The sequence below is a fragment of the Corvus moneduloides genome, chromosome 3 (genome assembly GCF_009650955.1).
Source record: "Corvus moneduloides isolate bCorMon1 chromosome 3, bCorMon1.pri, whole genome shotgun sequence".
Lineage (NCBI taxonomy): Eukaryota > Metazoa > Chordata > Aves > Passeriformes > Corvidae > Corvus > Corvus moneduloides.
In genome coordinates this window covers 67,603,060-67,629,321 of record NC_045478.1, presented here as the reverse complement: position 1 = coordinate 67,629,321, position 26,262 = coordinate 67,603,060, and the positions used below count along the sequence as shown (strand labels likewise).

Sequence of the window (26,262 nt, the reverse complement as noted above, 5' to 3'; positions counted from 1 at the left end):
AAGAGGAGTCACGTCGTGTCCTCACGGGCTTGTCAGCCTGGAAGGGTACCACTCCCCTTGGGAAGTCTCGGCCGCGGTGCCCCGGGAGGGGACGGCGGTACCGGCTGTTGGAGAGGACCGAGGGCGGCCCTTCCCTGCCGTCTCCTGCGGGGCTTTGCTTTGTTATGTCCTCCCCCCTAACACGAGCCCACGGTCGCGTTTCAAATCTGTGTGGTCAGGCTGCGCCTCTCCGCCGCTGAAATGACGGGGGCCCTGCCTCGCCCCGGAGCCTTCAGAGGTACTTGGGGCTCACCTGAAGGAGCCTGTGTTTGCAAAAAGCCAAGTCCTGTGCTCTGAACCTAATCCTGCTAAAGGGACTTTTATCATTTACTGCTTTTCTTGTTTGTTTTTAATGGCACAGGTATTCTAACTAGCGTGTCAGGAGTAAATGCTTTGAGTGTTTGCAGTGAGTTGAGAGCAGTGTCAGGACTGAGTAATCATTTGCCTTCTGCTATTACCCGCCGCCTAAACCTGCCTCGCTCTGTGTTCCCGAACGGCTTCAAGTTCACTGAAGGGTTTATGGCTGCTTTAAACAGGATCAGCCTCATGCTTCGCAAGTGCTTCACTCGAAAACTGGAAAACTACCCCGTATGTTGATTAAATATTACGGTTTCTTGCATTCACCTACAATTTACTTGTCAAGAATAGTTGAAATCTTGATAATTACCAAAAATATTACTTCACAGAGAAGGAAACTAGTGGGATATAGCCAAAAGCTATGCTAACTTTTTATGGTATAGTACCCAGCAGAGGAAGAGATCCTTTTTGGCATTTGAAATAATACATCATATGAAGACAAGCTGCCCCAAAATTTCAGATTATTTGCAGCCCAAGAATGACTCTGTGGGGAATTCAAAATGGATTTGAAAAGAAAATCATGTTGAGACTACTGCAGTCTGGTTTTGGATATAAATACTGTGAAAGTTCGTGATTTATCAAATGTTGGGGGTTTTTGGGTGGGGGGGCTTCTATTAAACAGGTAGAAGAGAGAAGGAAAAATAGCGCTTACTGGCTTTGTTTATATATCAATAGGTCCCATCCTTTTAAAACTGATGTTAAGACTAATCCACTTGTTGGCACAAAGCCTCCTCCTGTATCATTGTTTTCCATTACTTCTGTAGACAGAGGATCAATTCCAGAATAATTAGAAAAATTAGTCACTGCAGTAGCTTCAGTAGCTCTGTTTGCTTTTGCATTGAGCAGTCCCCTTTTCCAACAAGATATGCCTGGCATTTGCTTCTGCTGATAAGAAATCAGTAAATGGGGTGGGAAGATGACAAGCAAACTAAAGACTAATTTGCAGGGAAAAGTTAATATTTGCTCATCTGCCAGATACAGTAGGTTATTGTTTCTTGCTATAGTCTGAATGGCAAAGTGTTTTTCTAAATTACGGTGTTTTCCACAAAAATGCAGAATTGGTGTTAATCCATTCAGCATTGCAGTTACATCACCTTACAGGAAGCAAGAACAATATGTCTCTGTTGTTCTCGAGAACAGCCCATGTTTGTCAAGTGCAGAAGGAAGTCACGGACTGAAAGGAGACGGAAGAAGCATGCTATTCCACTTAGCATTACTGACTTGTGAGGTTTGCTTCATTGTTAGCACCATGTCTATTCCAAATACAAGTTAGTTTTTCTACTGATTTGGCTGTGAGTGAGGTTGAGCGCTAAACTGGGAAAAAAATCAAAATACTGTTGAGTAACAAATACAAATTGCTGATGCTTTTATAAAGTGAAAATATATCTTTTACTCTGTTAGCTCTCTGAAGCAAACAATCAGGCATTTAGGAGCTCTTGTGTTTTCATGTTTGATTAGGAGATAATTCCAAGGATTTTTTAAAAACTGAAACAGCACCCCATTTGTTATCAGAAGTACTCTTACCTTGTTCACTTGTTTCTCAAGGGCTTTGAAATTAACATCTTTAACACCAGATGGTTTGTATATAATCACGGTTCAGTACCATCCTGCTCCAGCTCTGTTTTTTTCAGAGACAAAACAGACTAAAACTTGGAACAAGCAGTTGGCTGTAGACTTGTTGAAATAATGACCCTCTCTTTTTTATGTATTTCTACAGCTATAAATCATTTGCCTCTGGTTTTAACCATAATTATAATTTTAACATCCAAGAGTTTGCCAACTTTGTTAGTTGCAAATATAAATGCAACTTTTGATGAGTTACAAACAGCATGTGACAAATGCCACAGGCTTGATTTAGCTGGTCCAACCAAAAAACACAACTCAATGTATCCTGATTTATAGAGATTAAATTTAAAACATAACTCTGTCCAATTTATATTTTTCATGTATTGTGGCCATCCATGTCCAGTAGAGGGAGAAAAATTATTTTAGACTAATACGCATTTTGAATTTTGTTTATAGTAATGTGGAGGGAATTCATAGAATAAGCTGAAATCTATCTCCACAAATGCTGGGTTTAAATGGATGTGAAATTTCGCTCATCATTTAAGGCCCTCTTATTTAACTACAGGATAATATATAGGAGTGAGAGATTGGAGATTCACTGTAAATTCTTCACTGATAAACAGGAAAAAGAGGTCTTCAAGAGTCCAGCATGCTTCAATTATGAGTGTTTAAAAAAACTCAAAAGAATTTAAAGAAACTTGGAGATACAAAAATTTGAATGAGATATTAAAAGTTCATAGTGCGATTTTTGTAACCTTTAGGCCAGAACTGTCACAAGCAGTAGAAATAGTTAAACTGAAATAAAAACCGTTGTTTCTAAAAGCTATCCTTAAAAGTTAGACTAAGTGTATCACTCTATCACTATGAGAAGTAGCTTTAAGTTCAATAGGGAGAAGGCAGTATTTTGAGGCAGCCAGCTGCCAATCTTTGAGAAAAGATACATTTATGAACACACTGAACATTTAAAACAATATTTAAGTAGAAGGAGGGAGGTAAATAGAGACTGGTGGCCATTGTGTAGGGATGCAGCTGATCATGGAACAGTAATAACATGGGGAATCTGCTTACCAAATTACAGCAAAACCAGACTGAACAATGTGGGTACATCATCAGGGATGGGTATTTTACCAGTCAGGACCATTGTTGTAGCCCTTTTCTTGTGAGCATGGTAAAGATTTTGTGTTGTTCTTGCTTCATACTCTCTTCCCCCATAATTCTTACATTTTTTTCTAAATCTCCATGTCTAAATTTTCCTTTGCTGCAGTGTCTTTCTCTCCTCTTGCTTCTTTTGTTCTTTTAGACCTCCAGAAAAGCCTCCATGCTAACAACCTCTTCCTTCCAAATGCCATAACCCTCAGTTTCTCCATATGAGGGGGGCCTTTTCCCTTTGCATTCATTCCTGCAACCCCCTTGGTTACTTTTATTTGTTTATTTTCAATGTTGCCAGTTTCTCAATCTTATATGAACCCTGAGATTCTAAATGCTTTTTCTAAAGCTGCAACACATTCAGCTTTATGATGATATGGGGATTTCAGCTGGAAACATCTTTATGATTCTTTAAGTTAATAAGCATTCACTTGTAGAAGAAAATCTTGATGGCATGGAGCCTAGTGAATGGTTTAATAGTTAAAAGACAGACAAAAATTAACTGCAGTCCTTGAATGTTTTCAGTGTTTTAAGCTACCTGCCCTTGCACATGAGGAAATAGCTCACATTCTACTTTCTCTGGTAGAAAAGATCTTTTTATAAGTTGTTCAAACACTTGGACTTGAGCCTTTCTGATTACTGTTTCTGCTGACCAGCAAGGGTTTTGGAAGGATTTATGCATACAGCAGCGATGGTTGCCAGCTCAACTCACACCTAAGCTAGCTGTCAGCTAGCAAGCTGAGGAAATGAGGGACATGTGTTTCTAATAGAGCAGAGCCCTTGGGACTGAAAGGGTGGAGATACTGCAGTAAGCATCTCAACCACTCATTCTAATGCTAACGAGGGGTATGGCTTCGAGCTGAGCGTAGAGAAGTCACAGCTGCATAAAGATAGCCTAAAACTACATACTAAGCAACTTTCCCTTTTTTTATTGAAATTAGGTTGTGTTAGGAAAACAGCAATATCAGTGTAGTTAGGGATTTTTTTCCTTCAACTGAAGGCTCTTGTTTTTTGCATGGAACGTGGCTGCCATCTACTGATTCATGTTGGATCCGTCTGTTCGGAAGAATCCGTTTGGATTCTTCTGCACTGGTGATGCCACACCTCGAGTCCTGTGCCCAGTTGTGGGCCCCTCAATTCAGGACAGACATTGAGGTGCTGGAGCAAGTCCAGAGAAAGACAACAAAGGTGGTGAAGGGTCTGGAGCACAAGTCTGAAGAGGAGTGGCTGAAGGAGCTGGGCGTGTTCAGCCTGGAGATGAGGAGGCTCAGGGGAGACCTTATCGATCTCCACAACGCCTTGGAAGGAGGGTGTAGGCAGGTATTAAAAAAAACAATTGCCCTAGGGTATATTACCGTGTCCCGCAGCCGTAAGGAGGAGGAGAGAAGATCCAGCAGGCAGGAATTGTGCAGCAAGATTGATTTATTTAATTATTTTACAAACTCTTTCATAGACTTTTTTCATCATAGTCTAATTGGACAAAGGATCAGCCATCCCTTGCGAGTGATTGGCTAAAATCCTAAAACATCCATTGTCAAAATATTTTTCTACTATACTATAAACAAGACTTTTCAAGGCCGCAGGTGTTTCATTGTTTACATAACTCTGCTACTTCTTCTGTGAGAGAGAAAAGTCTCTAGCGGGCTTAGAAAATAGCAAGAAAATCCTTGCTAGCAGCATTTTTGTATCCACAGGCAGGTGGGGGTCGGCCTCTTCTCCCAGGCAGCTATTGACAGAATGAGAGGAAATGGCCTCAGGCTGAGCCAGGGGAGGTTTAGGTTGGACATTAGGAGGAATTTCTTCACAGAAAGGGTGATTAGACATTGGAATGGGCTGCCTGAGGAGGTGGTGGCATCACTGTCCCTGGAGGTTAAGGAAAGACTGGACGTGGCACTGAGTGCCATGGTTTAGTTGACATGATGGTGTTCAGTCAGAGGTTGGACTCGGTGATCTCCGAGGTCTTTTCCAACTTAATCAATTCTGTGATTCTGTGATTTGGTGTTAGCTGGAAGGAGCTGGCTGGTAGACCATCTGGTTTCAATAGCTGCATATAAAATGCTGGTACGGTTGGTGGTCCTTCATGTTTCTTGAATTTATTCAGCTGCCCAGAAGCTGAGAAGGAAATAGAGTCATGTTTAGCAACTTCATTTGTTGGGCCCTTCTCTCTTTGCCTGTAAAATAGCTTTTGTTTCTTTTGTTGTTATTCTACCTCAAAACCATCCTACTCAAATACTTTCACTGCCTGTATTATTTTGCTTTCTACTTCCATGGATCTTTAAAACCTGAATTCTCAAGTTTGTCTGTGAAAAAAATATTTGGGAACTAGTCCTTCTCTCAGGACTTCCTTGTAACCTTTTATCCAATTCGTGATCTTTATGTCTATGAAAATTCTTTTAATCGTGTCTTTACAAAACAGCTGGGCAGCTGATAAGAACTGGTTCCTGTTTGCATAACCTCTTTGCAGAATTTCACTTGTTAAGAAAGATCAACCAGCTTGGAAAAAAATGCACTTGATGAAACCTTTCCAATTCAGTGATAAATTGTCCATAGAGTAACTGGACTTTACACCATCAAGCACCTGACTCCCTAACACCTCTCAAATGGCAGTGTCCAAACTTACTTACTGTACTACTGTGGTGGACTTTCAAGCATTGTTACTGACATCCCAGTCACAAAGGGCAGTTACTTTAAAAACACTTGATCAGAAAACTGTCTTGTAACTTGCATTTTGAAGAGATAAATTGATGTTAAAAGATTCCACAGAAGCTAACAGTGGTTGAATTTGGCCTGGAGCAGCCAATTCTGTGAGGTATTCCTTTGCCCCGGGGTTAAAAAATCTGATCTTGTTTGATGTCAATAAATGAAGCCCATAAATTTCCAGTTATGAGGCTTTAGGAACTGCTGTGATAATCCAGAGAATACATTAAACTGAGATTCACTTGCATTGAATTTGAACTGATTTTATTCTAAAATCCTGGAGGCTATCTGATAAACACATTTGTTTTCATTTTTATTACAAGATCGAAGAATGAGTAGAACTGCCTAATTCTGCATCTGAGTGCCAGGTTAAGCAAATGGACATTTTTGTGGCTTTACAATGGATTTTGCAGTCAAGGTTTAGTTTTAAATATACGGCCAGGTAGCAGGAATACGTAACCATGGTCCAAGTTCCATGAGGTAACTGGAATTAAACAATCTAACTTGCCTTTGCTGTAACTTCTGAAAGTGTAAAATGATACTTTTGCATTTTTATCTTTTAATACATAGATGGGTCATTGTGACTAATTAGGGTGGTCTGTGTCCAACTGGAATAATCTCAGTGTCTGTATTTTAAGGGACGTAGACATAGACAGATGTAGGATATAATATGGCAAAAGCTGCAGCTGCTGCTCTGCTATTAATTTTCTAAGACTGAACACCCCTCCCCACCTCCTCCTTTCAAACGCAAAATTCTCACTGACTTAAACAGAAGTTCTCACAGGTGTAAGAAGTTTATTCATAAAAGGACTTCCATAAAGCACAACTGCATAATGAGAAGAATGATAAAATATGCTGATCTAATCAAGAAATTAGGAGAATGAAAAGCTTAGAAGGTATTTTTAAAAGGAAAAATGAGAGCTAACATACAGACTTATGATTGAAACATCTCATGTATTCAAGCTGATGCACACACACCGAGCTGATCTATGTCCTACGTGGCGTATAAAAGAGCAGATTGTCTCCGAAATTTGGAAGTGATTCCTTCTGCGCAAGGAGGCGATTTTGCGGGCTCGTGTATCCCGAGCCGCCGCTCCGGCAGCGCCCTGGGCCGCCCCCTGCCATCGCCAAAGATGGCGGTGGTGGCGCCGCGGCTCCGGCACCGCCCGGCGGGCGGGCGCTTCCGCCGGGGCCGGGGGCGCGGCGGCACCTCCGCGGCTCCTCCGCGGCTCCTCCGCGTTTCGGCGGAGGCCCGGGCGGGGGCCATGGGCACGACGGCGGGCGCGGGGGCCCTGCGGCTGCCCGGGCTGCATGGGTACGCCGTGGAGTTCTCGCCATACTGCCCGGGGCGCGTGGCCTGCGCCGCCGCGCAGTACTACGGCATGGCAGGTGCGGGGGGCGGCGCGGCGGGGGTGACCGGGAACGTGGCTCCTCACGGGAGGAGGAGGAAGAGGCTGGAGACGTGGGTGTGCGGAAGGACAGACGGTGTCTGCCAAAGCATTTGGGGACGACTTTCCTTTCCGCTGCCGTTGTTTTGCTGTGGGACAGCGCCTGCGCCCCGCGGCCGGGCCGGGGCTGGCGCGGGAGCTGCACAGCCCTGCACAGCCCGCCGGGAGCTGCCTCTCGCCGAGTACCAACCCGCTGCTGCCGTGGCGCTTCTCACGACGCCCTCGCGGAGGAGCGCTCGTTTGATAGGGTCGAGAATAAATATGGTAGTAAAGACATGCACAGAGTGAATAAAATGTCTGAAAATAACTTTCTCCGGTGACAGGACCCGAGGGAATGGCCTGAAGTTGTGTCAGGGGAGGTTTAGGTTGGATATTAGGGAAGGGTTCTTCCCCCAGAGGGTGGTTGGGCACTGGAACAGGCTCCCCAGGGAAGTGGTCACAGCACCAAACCTGACAGAGTCCAAGAAGTGTTTGGACGATGCTCTCGGACACGGGGTGTGACTCTTGGGGATGGTGCTGTGCAGGCCCGGGAGCTGGACTCGATCCTGATGGACCCTTCCCAGCTCAGCGGATTCTGTGATTCTGTGGCTTCAGCTGTTTTTGTCTCAGTCCCTGAGTGTCCAGGCAGGCCCTGGTGACCCTGTGGTCTCTTGAAAGAGCCAAGCTGAGTGTTTCTCAATACTGGCACCTTTTTCATTTCCAGTGGGAATATTGCTCTCCAGAACAATTTTTAAAAAAAAGTCTAAGTGTAGAATTACTTCAACAATATCTCAGTCAGATGAGAAAGCAGAATCCATGTGTGTTTTATCAGAACTGAATTATTTGTTTAGTTTCTGATGAGCTGTGTTTGTATTACTATATTCAGGAAGGGGCGGGGGGGAAAGGAAGTATTCTGTCTGCTGTGTTATCAAAAAGACAAAAGGGAATCCCGTATTGGTATGTCTGTCATGTGAGGCCCATGGGGAAAATGCACTTTTATGCTTTGTAAGCAAGTCTTTTTCAACCTTACCTACAGATATACTAGAGAAAAAAAAAAAAAAAAAAACAAACCAAAAAAACCCCAAACCCAAATCAAACCAGAACCATCTGATGTAAATGAATTACTGTTTTAGAGAATATGAGACCACAAGATGTTTAATTATGCAAGTAATTGTTTGGCCTCTTAAAGTTCAGGTACCCTTTGTGTTTGCACACTGAAGCTACTAGAGAACCACCCCAGATTCCTTTGGCATTGGGGAACTAGTTGTGATGTTTTGTTTCATTTTGCTGGTTTAGGTTGTGGAACTCTGGCGATGCTGGAACAAAACGAAGCTGGGATTGTTCTGCTCAGGAGGTAATATAGGTTTGTATTTATTTTTGTAAGAGAAAAATTTACTGTGTACTTGTGAGTACAAGGCACAACTAATATTTTGGGTTATTGTTAGGGATATAAAGTATTTTTTCTATGCTGAAGTAGCTACTGATACAGGTCTTTGTATTTACATATAAATTAATATATTTGTATTCACATACAATACAAAAGATATGTTTACATTGCATTGATTTTGTTATGGTAAGTCATCTGGCTTGCAACATTTCCATAGTGTAAACCATTTTATAGAAAGCTGACAATGTGAATTAAGAGCAGCTTCTCTGCTCTAGCTTGAAATTATAAGTTCTAGCTTTTTAGGAACAGTGACACCTAGATTTATGCCCTTATGATTGACTTATACTGAAAATAGTGCAGGAAGCTACATCAAGCTGTGGAGGTCCTTCCTAGGAGATAGAGTTTTCTAACGGCTTGAGTGGAGTTTGATTTTGTTGTGGATGGAAGGAGGAGAAAGGTTAGAAAGGTGGGGGATTAATACTTGACTGTTATTAACTTAAAATGTTTTAAGGAAAGTCTTGAAACAGTGATTGTTTAGATTAAGGCGGCGGACAGAGAAATGGTTAAAAAATAATTAATCATATTCAGAGAAACTGTTTTTCATTCATTGTTATAAAACAAGACTCTTTGAAGATGTTCTGTTACTTTTGCTAAGTACTCTGGTTTAGTACTGTTCGTTTCTGTTTCCAGTGACTCCACTGACTTTGTGGTAGAAAGTCCTCTTAAGTTCCTGACCCACAGACTGTTGTTTTCTCTGTCAAAGTGTTCTGTGCATGGCTTTCCCTTCAGTACTTTCCTATCATTACTGCAGAGTGCCATGAAATTTGACCTCAGCTTAGCTGAACCTTCAGTGAAAAGGGGGTAAATAAATTCATATTTGCCATCAGATAATACTACAGTCATTGATAGTTGTGGCAGAGTAACTAATATATGGCATCAAATCCCATATGGTGAATTGTTGGTGTGTTGAGAGCCTCTTCAAGGGAGCGTAGAGATCTTCAGTAAATTCGTGGCTGTGTTTCTGTTGGGTTTTCATTGTGACTGAGATTTGTAATGGTGTTGTGAATTGGATAGGGCTCTCCCAACACAGTTTTCTTTCTTTCTTTACCACAGTTGTTAGAAACAAAGTGTTCTTATATCCTGGAGAAACCATAGGTCAGACTGAGGCGTGTTGTACCTCTGTTTGCGTGGCAAGTTTTAGACTGAACTTAGAGTTCCTTCTCTGTGTGTGGAAGGTCCTTAGCTCATTTATGCTTTAACTTAATCTCTTTTGTTATACGGTTGTAGAAATTGATGTTCAAACAAGTAAGTTAATTGTGAAGAGATTCATTTGAAGCTCAAATATATAAAAATGCTGTTTAGAATGGTAAAAATGGTGATTTAAAGAAATACTTTGTTGCATGTAACTAGTCCAGACTTTTATGTTGTGCTTTCTCACAGATTAATATCTTCATTTTTCCAATTTAGTTTTGATTGGAATGATGGCCTGTTTGATGTGACCTGGAGTGAGAATAACGAAAACGTGTTGATCACTTGTAGTGGAGATGGATCTCTGCAAATCTGGGATATGGCTAAAACCAAAGGTCCGCTGCAAGTGTATAAAGAGCACACTCTGGAGGTAAGTCCAGGAAACTTAAAAAATTTAGTGGATGATCTTATGTTTGAATAATTAAAATATTTATTTGTGGTCTTACAATCAAAAGCAGCTTTTTGTTTTCTGCTTTTTAACTTTTTTGGATCTGTGGTTTGAATTAATAAATTGAATATAAAGTGAAAGCACATATTCTTGTGCATGTTCATATGCTGTAGTAGGTACTGCTTGATTACACAAATCTAATAAATTCAGAAGTAGCATCTGTAGTTCCTTACAGGCTAAGTAATCATGAAATTACTGCAGTCACACTGTGATTTTTAGAGAGCCTTATTAAATAGGTCTAAATCAGACAGCTGATATATCAGTCTTATTCTTGAGGTTATGGAGTGATACACATTATGCAGATCCTTAGCACTTGGGTTGCGCTCGGATCTGCTTTTCCTTTTGCCTCCTAACATCTGTGAGATCCTCCTCAAATAACAGTAGTCAAATGTTGGGACAGTGTATGTTATTTTAGCCTTGGTTTAATACTGTTGCATTTGATTTTCTTAAAATCTCAGTTTCTTTATGCAGTGTTGTATGGGTAGAGAAGAATGTTATATTCATGTTCATAAATATATTTGCATAGTTTTAAGGATATTTACACTGTAGTACGTATATCTTCCCTGAAGTGATTTTTCTTCCCTTTTTTTAAGCTTTCCTTCTAACTCTTCATTCACTTCTATCAAGTCTTTGAACTTAAGTTTTAAACTTCAGTTTAAACTTCAGTTTTAGCCTGGATTACTGTTGCTTTATCTAAATGACATCAATCTCAATAAAATAATCTAGTAGATATGTAGTCAAAAAACGGATGGAGGAAATTCATTTTTGTTCCCAAAATCCTCAAGATTTTTTCAGATATGAAGCACAAAGCTAAAAGCTGAGTGACTGCAGTTACACAAGAGTCCATCTTCTGTGCCTTATTTTTTGATAGTTTTTCTACTTAGTTTTAATACGTATACTGTGTAAGCTGAGAATTTTGATAGAGGAGTTTGTAGTTGTCAGGATTTTGTGATGGTGTTCAAAGGCTGACAGTAGTTACACAAAGACGTAGGTGAAGCACAGTAGCAATTTTTTTTGTTAGTTTGTTCCTGTCATTTTCTCATTGAAATTCTGTCAGTAAGTTTATTTTAGTTCTGCTACACCTTCTGTTGTTTGTGAAATAAACATTTCTGTTCCATGTCCTAGTTGAGCATGGGAAGCTGGACATATTCAACCATGCTTAGACAGTATTAGGAAACATGGGCTGAGTGTTTATTGTGAGGTACGAGAGGTTTGTGTTGATTCTTTATAAACTTGTATTAAGAGGATAGATCTCAGAAGGAATTCACCTAGTAGTTTGTGGTAAACACTGGCAGACAGTGTTCTCACTACCTTCCTAATCCTTAATCCCTGTCTGACATTTTTAATGACAATTTTGTCACTGCATTTTTTATTATTGCTAATGCACGATTGACACGGATCTGTTTCTCTTTTTCTAAATGAGATCATTGTCCCTTCTCAAAAAGAACGTGCATTTTTAATTTTAAAGTGAATTTGTATTATCAAAGGACAAGGAGTTTTATTCCAGCACTAACCAACTGCTGAATCTCATTAATAAATTAGTCTAATTTACTGTGGTTTGGTCAAAATCTCACTGGATTGTGAGATAGTAGAATAGAATGCTTGAATTAAATTTGTCTTGTAAAGTGAGCCTGAACATTTATTTTAAGCTATTTTTTATGTTTTTACATATTTTTTCCCACATCTTTTCGTCTTGCCTGAGGCATTTCTTGCTGCTGTTTAGCCATAAGCTAGCATTCATTTATTTTAGGATTGAAGATAAAGCACTAAGAGATTAACAGCTAAGGTTTTTGCTGTGTTATTAGTCTTTCCCAGTTGCTCAACACAGCTTCCATTGAAGTGTCTGTAAATTTATGTTGGAGGATAGCATGAAGAGGAAAGAATAAAAGTGAACCTTACTTGGTTCTTTGCACTGTCTTCTTTTCATCCTCTTCCCATTGCCTAGACCTGTCACGTGCCAAATGCACAGTATCTCTTGTTTTTCCCGAGCCTGTTGTCTGTTTTGTTTGTAATTCTTGCCTGAAGGAGAGTTTTCCCAGGTCCTGCTGCCTCTGCTGCAGCTGCAGAGCGCTGAGAGTCCCAGCGCTGTGTGCCATATGTGCCCAGGTCCGTGTCACAGCACGTGCTATGCAGATCTACGTGCTGATAGCTTGGGATCGAGCCGGGAGTCCTGTGTGTGCTTTGCCTTATCCGTGCAGTAGATCTGATACATCCCAAGTACAATGTGTTGAACATGGGCTACGTGAATTGTGTGACACAGGTGCATGTTTCCCAAAGAGCTGTTTCTCTTTGGAAAATCTTGACTATGAATATGAGAGCCAAACACTGAGCTGTCGTGTGAAAGAGGCATACTATGTAGTGATGCAATTAGGGGCATTTCCAAACAGCAGCAGCCTAGGAGTTGAACTTGGGCCATCACACAGATTCAGGGGTAAAGAGAGAGGCTAATGTTCATGAGGAGCTTGGGAGCCACTTTGGAGGACTGTCATGTCTTCCATTCTTAGAATATATTGAGAGGTACTGGTGTGTCTCCTTCGTTACTATTTTAGTAGGAAGAGTTTGGAAGGGAGCATGTTTTAATGAGTTTAACTAGTACAATTAGTTAGCTAACAAAAGTAGAAAAGTCAAGAGGTAAAGGTGTGGTTTGGCAAAAAACCCAAAAGAATTACCTCTCAGGTGGTTATATGGCTTTTGTGAAGTACTGTCCCAGTACATTTGGGCTCCTCAAGGAAGGGGGTTAGTAAAAAATGGTTCTAGAGCAGCATGGCTTTCAGTATATGGGAAGCAGGACTTTGTAAAATAACAAAGAAGAGTTGCAGATAAAGCACCTTGTTTTCCTCTGGGCAGTGGTTGCCTTCCATTTATGGAAAATAACCAAATAGATGAAAACCAGTTCATTTAAGCTGGATCTAGTATAGACTGAAATATTTCTTAGGAAGGAAAATGCTCAGAAATAGCTAAATATTACCTCAATTTCCTTTCTCACACAGGATGCTTTCCATAGAAGACTTTGGCAATTTCTGGATTTCTTTCCCTTTCAACTCTGCTTTTTTAATCTGGTGACACAGGCCCAAGCATATCCACCTTCAAAACAGGGTTGCTGTTATTAAATGCACAATTCCATCTATCCAAGACAAACACAACATCTAGTATGTTGACTTGCAGACCATATCCAGTGCGGTGCTAGAACTAGATTATCCCAGGTGGAGTACAAATCCTCGGTGGTTAGTGGCCCAGCTGTTCACAGCAGTGTCACCTACTGCCTGTAGGTAGTGACCACATTTCTGAGAATTGTCCTGGGAGCTCTGATTGGGTCAGGAGGTGAAGTGGATGAACTGTTTTATCTATTATTTATCTGCCTTACACTGAAATGGTTCATGTCCTGCTGAAGCTTATTGAATCACTTTGGAGTGAGGTAAAACCGGACAAAACAGAATGCACCTTCCATCAAGTAGATAAAGATGTGTATTTGAAGATGGAAGTTGTGCATGTGCTTGAGACTTGAGGATTTTAAATAATTTGAAGAACTGCCTTAGTGTATTTGTTTTTGTGAGGCAGCAGAGCTGAAAAATCAGCAGTGAAGGATGGAGTTAAGGTATCCTCTGTCAAAGCAGGGACCAGCATTAGAACATGCTGTCAGGGAAGAGGGAGCTTATTTCAACTACACAGTGAAAAATAATTCCTTAATAGCTGAAACGAGTAGTTACGAGGGAAATTGAGTTTTTTATTTATTTTATTTTACTTGTTTGAGGATTTGGATGGTCAAAAAAGAGTGCCATAGAACCTGGAAAAGATGAAAACCAGGAGTACTTTATGACATATATTTTTTAGGAGAATTAGATATAATAAAAAAGCATTTATTGTTAGTCAGTTAAGATCTCAAAGTGAGCTCTGAAGAGAGATGGCGTTTACAATGAGAGATGGTTAGCAATTGGAAACCGTAGATCTTTGAATAAAATTGGATCAGCGATACGAAAACAAGTCAAAATTATGGCTTTTAAAATGGTAGACTTCTAGTGATGGTAGTTGTATGTGGATTTTGGTATAACTTTTCTTTTTCCTCCTTTTTGGCTCATCTTTGCTTTTTTGGATGCTTGTCTTAGCCTGTATGTACCTTTAATGTCTGACTGAGATGCTAAATATAATTTTTGTTCAGGTAAATGGCGTTGTTGGCAGTTTTATTGTGCTTTAGCAGCATTTTTTTTCAGCTGGCTAGGATGCAATCTGCAGATCCAAGTCTATTTTGTGAAACTGTGGCTAACTACAGCCTGAAACTTGTATTCTAATGCTCTTTCTAACTGTGCTCTTATGTCATTTATAGGCATATAGTGTTGACTGGAGCCAAACTAGAGGAGAGCAGCTAGTGGTGTCTGGTTCATGGGATCAAACAGCCAAGCTGGTATGTTGGTTTTCTGCTGAAGCTGAAAAGTGTGATTTCTTTTGGATCTGATAGTTCTTTGTGTTAAGAAACAACATGGATTCTCTTTTCCTGTTTATTTTTACCCTGCGGCTGAAATTCTGCTTTAACTGAGATGTTGCTTGAACTCTCAGTTGTCACCAATTTAAGTGTACAAATGCTTTTTTAAGAGAAGTTCATTTAGTCCTTTCTGGATATATGAAGGTTTTTTTTCAATGTATGAAACCCTTTCCTTTCTTACTGAATGTGTATCTCAACAGTTTCCTTTTTTCCTTTATTCAGTGGGATCCAGCTGTGGGGAAGTCATTATGCACTTTTAAAGGCCACGAAGGGGTCATTTACAGCACTATATGGTCTCCACACATCCCAGGTTGTTTTGCATCTGCCTCAGGTAAGCATGATGGTAAAGAGGTTCTTAAAACAAAAACCCAAAGGCCCCCTTCTGTGTTAGTGGATTAGTTCAGCACTTTGTCCAGCAGATGGTAGTGTGTGTCATATACACTTGGTCTGTAAAAATGGAACAAGGAAAGGTAAATGTATTGCTGCAGCTGGATTTGTAGGTTCTGTTACAATCAGTAGTTCATTCTTTTGGCCATTTAAATGAGGATCAGCAGTTTTCTAGCAGTGACCTTGTGGCAATTTTTTCTGTTATTTTATATAGCCCTCTTCCATTCATCTCACTCTTGTTACTGACCACTAAATCATGTTACATGCTTTATTTTGTGTTTTGGCCTATGTTTTTGTTCAAATTGTCTCAAGTGTCAGTAGACTATTAACTCTGTGAGAAATGTAGTCAGTTCCCATTGAGCTTTTTTAAGTACTTCTGTAAATCTCTGTGTCTTTTTCTCTGGTAAAGGTAATAACAATTTTACTTTTCTGCTTTGGCCAGTGCTATGGGTCTTGCTGGTAAATACAGTCATAGTTGAGTTGGGCGTACCCAGAGGCAAAGGTGAGGTGGCAGTGTTTTCCAAACACTGCTCCTGCTTCAGAGGCACAAGGAGAGCTCTGGAGTGATACCTGGAGCCCAGGTGATGATTAACTGGGTGGAGGTGCTGTGAGCCACAGAGTTTGCCTGGGAAATAGAAGGGCTGTCTTAATACAAATATTGATAGATTAACTCTGGTGGCCTAAATTTCTCAGATTTCAAATCTGTTGTACTTCTGTACTGATTTAAATAGAAGTTGTTTGGCTCTTATATCAAGAGGGTATAACTATTCTTTCCTGTTACTGAAGTCAGAGAGTGTGTACACACAGATAGAAGAGAGTTAGAGAGTGTGTACACACAAGAGACACTGGTCTTCCCTATTCTCTGGGAATTCAGATGAAAAAATACGTGTGGCTTTCATAAAATTTCAAGCTGGCTGTATCCATCTGATTCTGCCTGCAGAGTTTAGCTAGAATGATGACCAAGTCACATTTATTATTTTTTCTAACATAGTAGTTCTTGAAAGCCAGATGATGGAGCACAGATGTTCTCACCTTACGTGTGGATACCTGTCTAACAGGATGTGCAGAAACTTACTGGTTTGAACCCTGTACACTGTATGAACAGTTCTACTGAAATGCAGCTATCCATATACTACAAAATACTAGCTAAGTACCGTTTGTTCAAGGTTAAGTACGTAGTGGCTTTTGCAAGTTCTAAGGAATGTTCTCTTTAAAGTCCTGCTTAGAACCCTCCTGTCCATGGTAGCCTTACTCATACAAAATCTCTGTCATTCTAGATGAACAAAAAGGCTTTGCTGATACAGCTAATTATTTCAAATTTGAGCCTCTAGGATATGAAGCCAAACTTATCTTCTAATACATTGTCACTTGAACAATTTTGGGAAACATTGATTGTTAGATGCTGTATGTCGTGGTACCTAAATTGGGTACAACAATTGATCTGTTCTTTGAGTGACTCAGTGGGTGCAGCTGTTAGAAGTTTTGACTAAAACACTACAGAGTTCCTATTCTTTTGTGAATTTTTCCTTTGACGCTTGAAAGGGACTAATATGCTACTGGAGCCTAAAGCTAATTGCAGTCAGTTTTCACTCACTGATGGAAAAACAACATGCACAAAAGACACAATATTTTTCTTCTCCAAGTACTGCTCGGATGTGAAATAAAAATCTGCTATCAGTACACTGATAGTGTAATTCTGGGTATAAAATCATTAGGTAAGAGAAAAATAAGTCTTCAAAATGATGGTGAACTTTCTTCCAGTTTCCAAAATAAAATGTCTGGTGTGTTTCTAGATGAAGTAACATAGAAATCATGACATGTTGATGTGGAAAAGGTTTCAGTGTTTACATTGTTTACATTGAAATTTTCTTGTGGTTTGATTGGATTGCTTCACTACAGAAAATACATATTGGCAGTCATTTCTTTGGTCAGCAGGATTGTGGCTAATAGAAGTACTCATGACTCTCTAGCTCTGTGTATAAATGCCATTTCCTTATTGTAAAAGTATATCACACAGTTAATGTTCAAAGAGTTTATTGTTTAGTGCTTAATGACATTCTACTCTGTCAGTCAAAGCATGTGATGAAAGTAAAGTGGAACTGTTCAAGGAGGCTGGTTGTCCTCATTTAAAACTTGCTATGATCTGCGTACTCTGTAAGGATGACAGAAAATCATGGGACAGAAAGCTAAATTTCACTGATGATTCATCTTCTATTGAGCTAAAGTTGGAGCTGGAGAGAAACTTGAATCTCAATGTGATAGTACTGTGTCAAATTTAGAGCTGTTCCCTTCTTTGGGATGCACTTGCTGGAAAGGTTGACCTGCAGTTTTGTGGTCTCTTATTTTGCAACTTTTTGTTGTCTTGAAAGTTAGTAACTGAAATGTGTCTGGAGGGAAACTTTTTGTACTTCCTTTCATCTCACTTGGGTTTTCTCACTTTTTAAAACAATAGCTTTTTTGGATGTTGTTATTAAAAATTATTGAAACATTCCTTTCTTGAAGGAGTCTGTACTGATTTGGGATTGTAGGATGTCTGTGTGTCTGTGTCTTTTTTTCGCTCTTTTGCCCCACCTGACCCCTTTCTCTTGTCCCACCTCACACATACGTACACACAACCATGTACTTACTGCTGTCTTAGTAGTATAGTTGTAATGCTTGAGAAATCAACTGTTTCATGTTGCAGCATCTTCAATTCTGCATGTACTAGTAAAATAAGCTAGGTATGTTGTAAACTACAGATTGGAAAAAAATGTTGGTCTTTAAATACTTCTGGTTAAACTAAATGTAAGTAAACCAATGCACTCTTTTTTTTTTTTTTCTTTTAAAGGAAGTAAGCAAGGGGAAAGAAGGTTTAAAAACATTTTGCATGCCACACCCCTGCCATTTTTCTGCCTTTGTCTGAATCCCCATAGAATCCAGCAGAAGTTTAATTTCCATGTAACTAATTAGTTTGTGAACACTGAAAACAGAAAACCAAACAGAATCGCAAACCACAGTAGAATAGCTGCTCAAAAGGATCAGCTTATGCTTGAAGCTAGTATTTGATTTTGAAATATGGCTTTCTCTCAAGCTGTTATGAGACTAGGAAAAGAATACAAGTGAAGAAAATGAGAAATCTAAGATGGCAATATAAAGCAATTGAAAAAGAATTTGATACTAGGTACAGCTTTTTTGCTTCATTAAGTCTCCATTCTGAATACATACAAGAAAAACTGAGCTTGTCTGCAGTGGACAGACAATAAAATGCAATTGAATTGCAAAAGATATATATGTCTGATGCTTTAGTTAAATTAGGTTTTATTCAACATCTAATAAACTTCCATTTAACATTTACAGGCATGTGTGAGGTACTTTACGATGCTGTTATCTTCGTGTACAATCATTTGTACTCTGAAAAAGAAAGTAGATTTTTTTAAATTGGTAGTTAATAGTAACAGAGCATACTGTTAATTCTGTATATGTAAATAAGTGCTGTTTTGATGTCAGTAACAATTTCTGAGCAGATAAGATAAGCGGGATGTTCAGGTGTACGTGCCGCACCAAACCAGAGCGCTGGTAAATGTCTGCTCTACGCTGTAAACACACTGATGTGGAAAATGTCATTAAAGGAGTGACATGAATGTTTAACAGCAGCCTCATGGCTAAAGGGGTTTAATGAGTCATTATGTCGTTTGCCTAGTAGATTTTTTTTTTATTTTTGTATTTTTTAACCCAGAGAGCAAATTGGTGAGAAGCTCATAAAGAATGTTAGAAATGCACGCAACAGTAATATTTAGTCAAATGTTAATCAGTTCTACTAAGGGATTCTCCATGACTGCAGAGCAATAGACCTTGCTCAGTACTGTTGTTTATAAAGAAAAAGTATCCTTTTTAGTACCGACTAGATTTATTGTCCTTTAACAGGAGAATGTACTTAATGAATACCATTTTACCTTTATCTGCATAACTGTAGTGTTGTTTGATACAGATACAACACTGGCAAGTGACAATATGAATGTTTTGGATTCAACAAAGCCCAGATTTAGAATGATTGATTGCTATTTTCTTAAATACTGGGGCCTTAGTTTTAATGCTGCATTTCTTTTTAAATCACTCTTTAAGTTTACTGATCAGGGCAAGTATATAATTTTAATAACAACTTATGAAAAAGGGAAATAAATTTTTTTGAAATCTGCCTGACAATGTCTGTATTCATCAGTATTTAGATCAATTAATTGTATTCTTTGCTCAAAGGCTTATTTTTCAGACTGAAGGCCCAGGGCAAAAAATTTTCTTGTACCACAACAAGGTGTAATAATTTCTGATAAATTTTTATTATGTTGACGCAAGTGTTGGATGACTGTAACTTTGCTGCTTTACAAATGAACTTGTAAATCCAGGTCCCACTCTTGTAAGCCCTTGCATTGAGTGCTAGACTTTAATGTTAAAACTAAAAACCATTGTTTATCTCATATTCTGTTTTACTGCCAGCCCTGAGTTAGTGAGCTGCCTTTTAAAAAGTCTCTTCTTGCTTACTGGTCTCTTGGTGATAAATGTGTGTACTAAAGGGATTGTCAAGCTGTAGTTTCATAAATCAGGCTGCTATGTAGTCTTGGTGCACCTTTCTGTGCTCGGTATTCAAATTGTAAGAAAACCTATGATTGAACAAATTATTTTGCATGAAATAATGAGCTGGGGAAAGAGTACATCTACTAAGAGAACATTTACTGACTTAGTTGGAAAGAATAGCCTTGAGTGCAGCTTCTCAGTAGAGGTGTTTTTCATGTTTCTGGACCAAAGTTTGGGGTTGTCAGGTCTTTGACATCAGTTTTCTAAAGTTTCAGCTCACATTCCTGCCTCAGAAGTAGCACTGGGCAAAAGAAGGAGCTGTTGGAGAGTAGGGTTTGTGGACAAGTAATTCCAGAGATATGTTTGTTCAGGTTCCTTAAAAATGGAAGAAATAATCTGCTGTTTTCAGCTATGACAGCAGTTTCTCATGAGTTCCAAAGCACTTTTTTCTAGAGGTTTATATTCCATCCATTTGTGTGTGGCGTGGGTCCACTTTTTGCTTCTTATGACTCCTGGTTATTTTCTTGTTTAATGTGTTAGAAGAAATGCCATAGTGAACAAGGTTCAAGGCTTTGCAAGAAAGTGGTCATTTTTGGCACCCAAACCCTAAAGGGATAAAAGAATAAGATGCTTCAATTTACTGCATGGTACATTGTTGTACAAATGGAGCATCTAGAGGGCAAGCTGACTGTGGAGTTACTGTGGCTTGTTGCAGTTCAGCTGAACTGCTGTTTATACTAGAAGCTTTTGAAATACAATTTACTTGCTTAGTTTGTTATGCCAAATATATGTAATGACGTGAGGTGAGTGTTTTCATTTACAATCTGTTACTTCAGGACATACCAGCACAGTATTGAATTCATCCAAGTCTTGTGCTTTAGTGGTGGGGTTTAACCCCAGCCAGCCACCAAGCCCCATGGAGCCACATGGCCACTCTCCCACCTGTAGGATCAGGGAGAGAATAGGTAGGGTAAAAGTGAGAAAACTTGTGGATTGAAATAAAGACGGTTTAATATGGGAAGCAAAAGCTGTGCACAAAAGCAAAGTAAAACAAGGATTAATTCACTGCTTCCCATGGGCAGGCAGGTGTTCAGCCATCCCCAGGCGAGCAAGGCCCATCATGCATGACGGTGACTTGTGAAGACAAAAACCATCTCTCCAAACGTCCTCCCACTTCCTCCTTTGTTCCCCTACTTTATATACTGAGCATGATGTCATAGGTCTGGAATATCCCCTTGATCAGTTGGGGTCACCTGTCCTGGCTGTGTCTCCTCCCAACCTCCCATGCACCCCCAGTCCCCTCACCAGCGGGGCACTATGAAAAGCAGAAAAGGCCTTGGCTCTGTGTAAGCCCTGCTCAGCAGTAACAAAAACATCTCGATATTATCAACCCTGTGCTCAGCACAAATCCAAAACAGAGCCCTGACCAGCCACTGTAAAGAAAATTAACCGTACCCAAGCCAAAACCAGCACATCAAATAAGCTTTACTAAATCATCCTCTAATGTACAAGCTGAAGTGTTTCTCAGGAAATGAGTTTATCCCTCAATTTATACTACGTGCTAACCATGGTAAAGTACTGTATATAGTACATGCTATAATATAAAGCACTTTCAGGTTATAGTATTTTGTATTAGAATCTCATTATTATAAAACAGTTTAGTGTTCAGAAGAAATAAGCAGTAACAGCTTTTTACAGTAAATTAATTTGGGTTGTGTCACTTGGGTTACAGGTAGGTATCTAGCCAATATTGCCATTTGCTAAAGAATGGCTTAATCATAAGTCATAACTGTGGTCAATTTTGAAATAAAAATTTTTCCCAAGATTTATGTATAATCCTCTTGGGAAATACTGAAATAAAGATTTCACTAACTTTTTGTTTGTTTGTTTGTTTTACAATTTAACTTAATTTATTTTTTTTATTCTTTTCAGAAAAAGAATTGGTTGGGCTCTTCCCTAAAATAACTTAAAACTGTTCTGGTTTTTAGCTTGACAGCATTTTGTATCAGATTAAAAATGACCAGTTGGAAAGTATGTTTCCACTGGTAATTATGTGTACTTGCTAAGTAAGTTGTGCTCCATAGAGCATTGTGTGTATTTGGTAGCACTCTTGGATGATTTAATTAAAGCTGTTATTTGTGTCACTCTATTTCTGTCTCTGTGTGGAATCCCATGAGCTTTATTATTCCTGTTCTGAGTTTTCTTGTACCGGATTAACCCCCTATGGACAACCCCACGCAGCCACTCAGTCACTCCCCCATGGGATGGAAGAGAGATCAGAAGGGTCAAAGCTGGAAAACTCATGCGTTGTGGTAAAGACAGTTAATAGGTAAAACAAAAGCTGTGAATGCAAGAGCAAAACAAGGAATTCATTCACCACTTTCCATGGGCAGTCAAGTGTTCAGGCATTTCTTGGAATGCACAGTTCCGTCATGCGCGATGGTTACTTGGGAAGACAAATGCCATCATTCCAAACATCTCTTTCTTCCTTCTTCTTCCCCCAGCTCTGTATGTTAAGCATGACACCATGTGTTACAGGGTATCCCTTTGGTCAGCTGTGGTCAGCTGTTCTGGTTGTGTCCCCTTCCAACTTCTTGTGCAACCCCAGGGCACCGTGACAAGCTGGAAAGTCCTTGACTTAGTGTAAGCACTGCTCAGTGACAACCAAAACCTCAGTGTGGTGTCAACGTTATTCTCATCTTAAATCCAAAGCACAGCACTTGGAAGAAAAATATCTCTATTTCAGCCAAAATCAGGACAATTATCTGTGATAGAAACAATCAGCACAATCATTTTAACATGCATAAAAAAATTGGTTTTGAGAGTCGTGAGATTTGAGTTCTGCTTTTAATTCTCCCACAGATTTTCTGTTTGATTCAGGCTAAATAATTTAATCTGGTTTAGTATTTAAAAATACATATAAGTAAACAAGTAATGTTAACTTGTAATCGTTCAGTGGCACTGCAGACATGCTTTAATTGCGATGGTTTTGGCTTTTTACAAATGTGTGTAGTGATAGAACAAGGAGTAATGCTTTAAACTGAAAGAGGGTAGGTTTAGATTAGATATTATGAAGAAATTCTGTACTGTGAGGGTGACGAGGCACCAGAACGAGTTGCCCAGAGAAGCTGTGGGTGCCCCATCTGTGGAAGAGTTCAAGACCACGTTGGATGGGGCTCTGAGCAACCTGGTCTAGTGGAAGTTGGTTCCTGAAAAGCATTGTACCTGTCCTAGTTAGAATCCTTTTCCCCTTCAGATAGTCTTTAAGGTTTCATGGAGTTTTATTAACCTCCCAAATACCTAACTATTTTTTGTAGTTACTGTTATACCTCTGCACTGTTTTTTATTTAAATCTTAAATAAACTTTATCTTTTCACTATCAGACATTGTCATTCACATTGGCAGTCTTTATCCTGTGTATAAGGATGATGTACTTGTAGATTAGCATCAATTGAAAAGTTTTGAATAGATGAGTGTATATTGTGTAGTTTTATTGATTCGTCCAAGATTTCACAAATATTCATTAAAAAGAAAGAAAGCAAGTACAATGTATAAACAATTCTGAAATCATAATTATCTAATGGACCAGTAAAAATCTGTTGCCATAGAGAAATTGCTTCTTACAAAAATAGAAATATTTTATGGGGAAAATGTTGGGTACTTTTGTGGTTGCTTACTTTGGGATGTCAACTGGAAGTGTCTGTTAATGAATATGATTGTACTAGGTGTGCTTTCCTTGGACTTTCTATTATTATTATCCTACTTTTGCTTTATGCTTGTCGAAGAAGTGCATCTTTGGTATTTGTAGTAGTCATGGAAGTGTGGAAATTGCAAAATTTTTGACTGCAGGTTTTGTTGAAATTAAATGTAAATATTTATATGTAATGGAAATAAGTTTGAGGTAAAAAAAGGTTTGTTAAAATGTGCACTGAGTCAGGATTGCACTGTCAGGATTGCACTCTTTATCAGGGTTTTTTTTTTTAGTCTGATTTTTCCACTTAAATGGAAAAACTTGATTTGCCTTTGGCTTTAAATCAGTCTTTTCTATTCACAGAAAGGTTCACTTGCATGTTGTGTTACTCCATTAAAAACATTTCACTGGTAGTGCCAGCCAGAATTAATAACTGCTAAGTCTAGCATTTTCAAAGAAATTTTAAAAAAAAGGAAAATAACCGTTTTTTTTCCTTTTCTCATGCATCAGCGTTTTCTATTAAAAAAGAAATAATTGGGGCAATTGTATATTTAGTGTCAAAATTGATATTGGCCGAGTAACTTATTTTTCCAAATGTTTTTGGCCCTCACAATGCTACTGTAGCATCTCTGTAGCAGTTCATTCTAGTTCACCTGGGTTTATATATTTATTTGCTTGGGGAAAATGATCCTATCTGTAGTGAAATACGTGTTTCCCCTTCAAATCTCTGTTATCTGATAAAATTAAAATAAAAGCTTTTTAAGAAGTCCATTATAATATCTCAGAAACACTTAAAACTCGAACCGAACTGTCCTCTGCAGGCAAGCAGATTAGCAAGGCTAATGGAGAGTGGATGGGTGTACTACCTGTTCTTTTGCCAAAACCCCGCTGCTCGTGTTTCTTCCTCTCCATATGTTGCCCTGTTTTTATAAGCACCGTAGTGATGTTTGAGGCTTCAGCTGGCTGCAGGGTGCCATTGTCAGGAGTGCTATTCGTGTACTGAGCAGCAGTCTTCCTCTTGACAGTAGGAGAGGGGAGTGAAAACAGTGAGAAACTGGGTGTTGTTCCCACCTTAGAGACGGGGAATTTATCCACCAGGGGTACAGCATCTCTCACAGTCAGGAGGGCTGAGGACAAGACAGCCAACACCAGAGCAAAGCCCCCCTAGCTCTGTGCAGCTCTGCAGGCAGAAGGCTGGACTCACGACATGTAGTGAAGCAAGCTCTCTCTGCCTTATTTTTTTATTCAAACTTTTCCAATGTTTTACGGGTTTTTTTGTGAAAACTGCAGGGTGTGGTAGTTCATGCAATTAGGAATATTGCTGTGGCTCTAAGGATGGTTTTATTTGATGTGTAGCCAGTTTCTTGAAAAGCACTATGATTTTTTTGTGCCCAGCTGTATATTTTATAGCCAGTGACCAACAGGGCACTAAAACCATCAAAATTCTTGTATATAAATGGCATTAAAATAATATTTATAAGGTAATATCAATAATTTCTTCAGTAGCAAGGTAAAACAGTGTTTTTTTAATTTAGGTAGTATTGATACACACTTCCTATAGTAATCATGAGTATTTTAATCACCTTTTAGTGATTAAATTTGTCTCTTGAATGAACATAGGCATAATCATAATTCTAATTAGTTTTTTCTCTCTGTAAGCTAGAGAGCTAGAGAATTCATTTTGCTGACACAAAGCTAAATATTCAGGGCTAATGAGAAAATCCCGATTTTAAAAATTGAAAAGCATAGTTGTCCCGTCAGCCGATGCAGCTTTCTATGTCTTTACCAGCCATTAGGAACTGAATTTGTAAGAAGGGTGTATACAAATCCTGAAGATCTTTAGAGGTAGAAGAAAATTTATGGCTGGAGGTAGAGAGAGAGACACAGGTGATTAACAGCTCTTAAGCTGGACTGCATTCATTGCTCTTTGTGTGTGTGTGTGCTCCAAGGTTAAAGCACATGTTGCCTTTCATATCTGTAACAGTTACAGTAGAATGACTCCATCTTCCAATATTTCAACAAATGAGAGTAATTGCAAACTTTGTACATAATAAATATAGGTGATACATCTTAAATTTTCCTTTCATTGAAGGAATTTTGAAACAACTTGTATATCAAGTACTGTTCACTTTTCTTTGTGCCAAAAGCATTTGGCTAGGTGGTACCTCTCAGATGCTTGAAAAGAAAGCTTTCTCATTATTCTGATCTTCTAAGTTCATTTTTAAATGGACCTTAAGCTCCTAGTTTAATTAAATGTTATTTAAGTCTGTTACCCTATTTCCTTGTACTCAAATCTGAGTTTAAAAAATAGTGGAAGTGTTAGTAATAAAATGAAGTTGTGGGGTTTTTTCTCTAATGAAAGAGCAGTAGTAAGTTCAAATACTTTTTCTTGCATCAATCCAACTTTATAATGTGTCTATAATCTGCTTGCTTTATTTGACATGCAACCATTTGCATTTCATACAGCTAAGAAACACTTGTCTGCTGAGTACTAATGGATTAACTAAATCCCAAAACTGATGCAACAACATTGAATCAATTTCTCTTTGTTTCAGGTGACCAGACTTTAAGAATTTGGGATGTGAAAACCCCAGGAGTCAAGCTTGTGATACCAGCCCACCAGGCTGAGGTCTTGAGCTGTGACTGGTGCAAATATGATGAGGTATAAAACCATTCATCCCACTGTTTTGCTAATTGAACCACTCTCATTAAATAGCAAGGGGTTTTACTGCAACATTATTGCATCTTCTCTTTATGAAAATATGTATAGTTGCTTTGTTGCTCTCATTCCCTATTACATTTCCAGAAGAGCTTTGTTCTAACAGATGGTCAGCCCAAGCAGAT

At 39.1% G+C, this 26,262-nt stretch overlaps 1 protein-coding gene across 2 annotated transcripts in view; it reads left to right on the top strand.

Annotated features, from left to right (window-relative positions):
• Positions 1–196: 196 nt before the first annotated feature.
• Positions 197–26,262, top strand: part of PEX7 (peroxisomal biogenesis factor 7) — a 50,493-nt gene continuing 24,427 nt past the window's right edge. The window contains exons 1-6 of one of the 2 annotated variants that reach the window (XM_032102089.1): positions 197–277; positions 8,529–8,586; positions 10,087–10,237; positions 14,637–14,714; positions 15,015–15,123; positions 25,974–26,080. In XM_032102089.1, the coding sequence (XP_031957980.1) occupies positions 241–277; positions 8,529–8,586; positions 10,087–10,237; positions 14,637–14,714; positions 15,015–15,123; positions 25,974–26,080 (540 nt within the window). In that variant the 5' untranslated portion in view covers positions 197–240. Of the gene's footprint in view, positions 278–7,002; positions 7,195–8,528; positions 8,587–10,086; positions 10,238–14,636; positions 14,715–15,014; positions 15,124–25,973; positions 26,081–26,262 lie in introns of those variants that run through there. The other variant, XM_032102088.1, reaches the window with a different exon arrangement.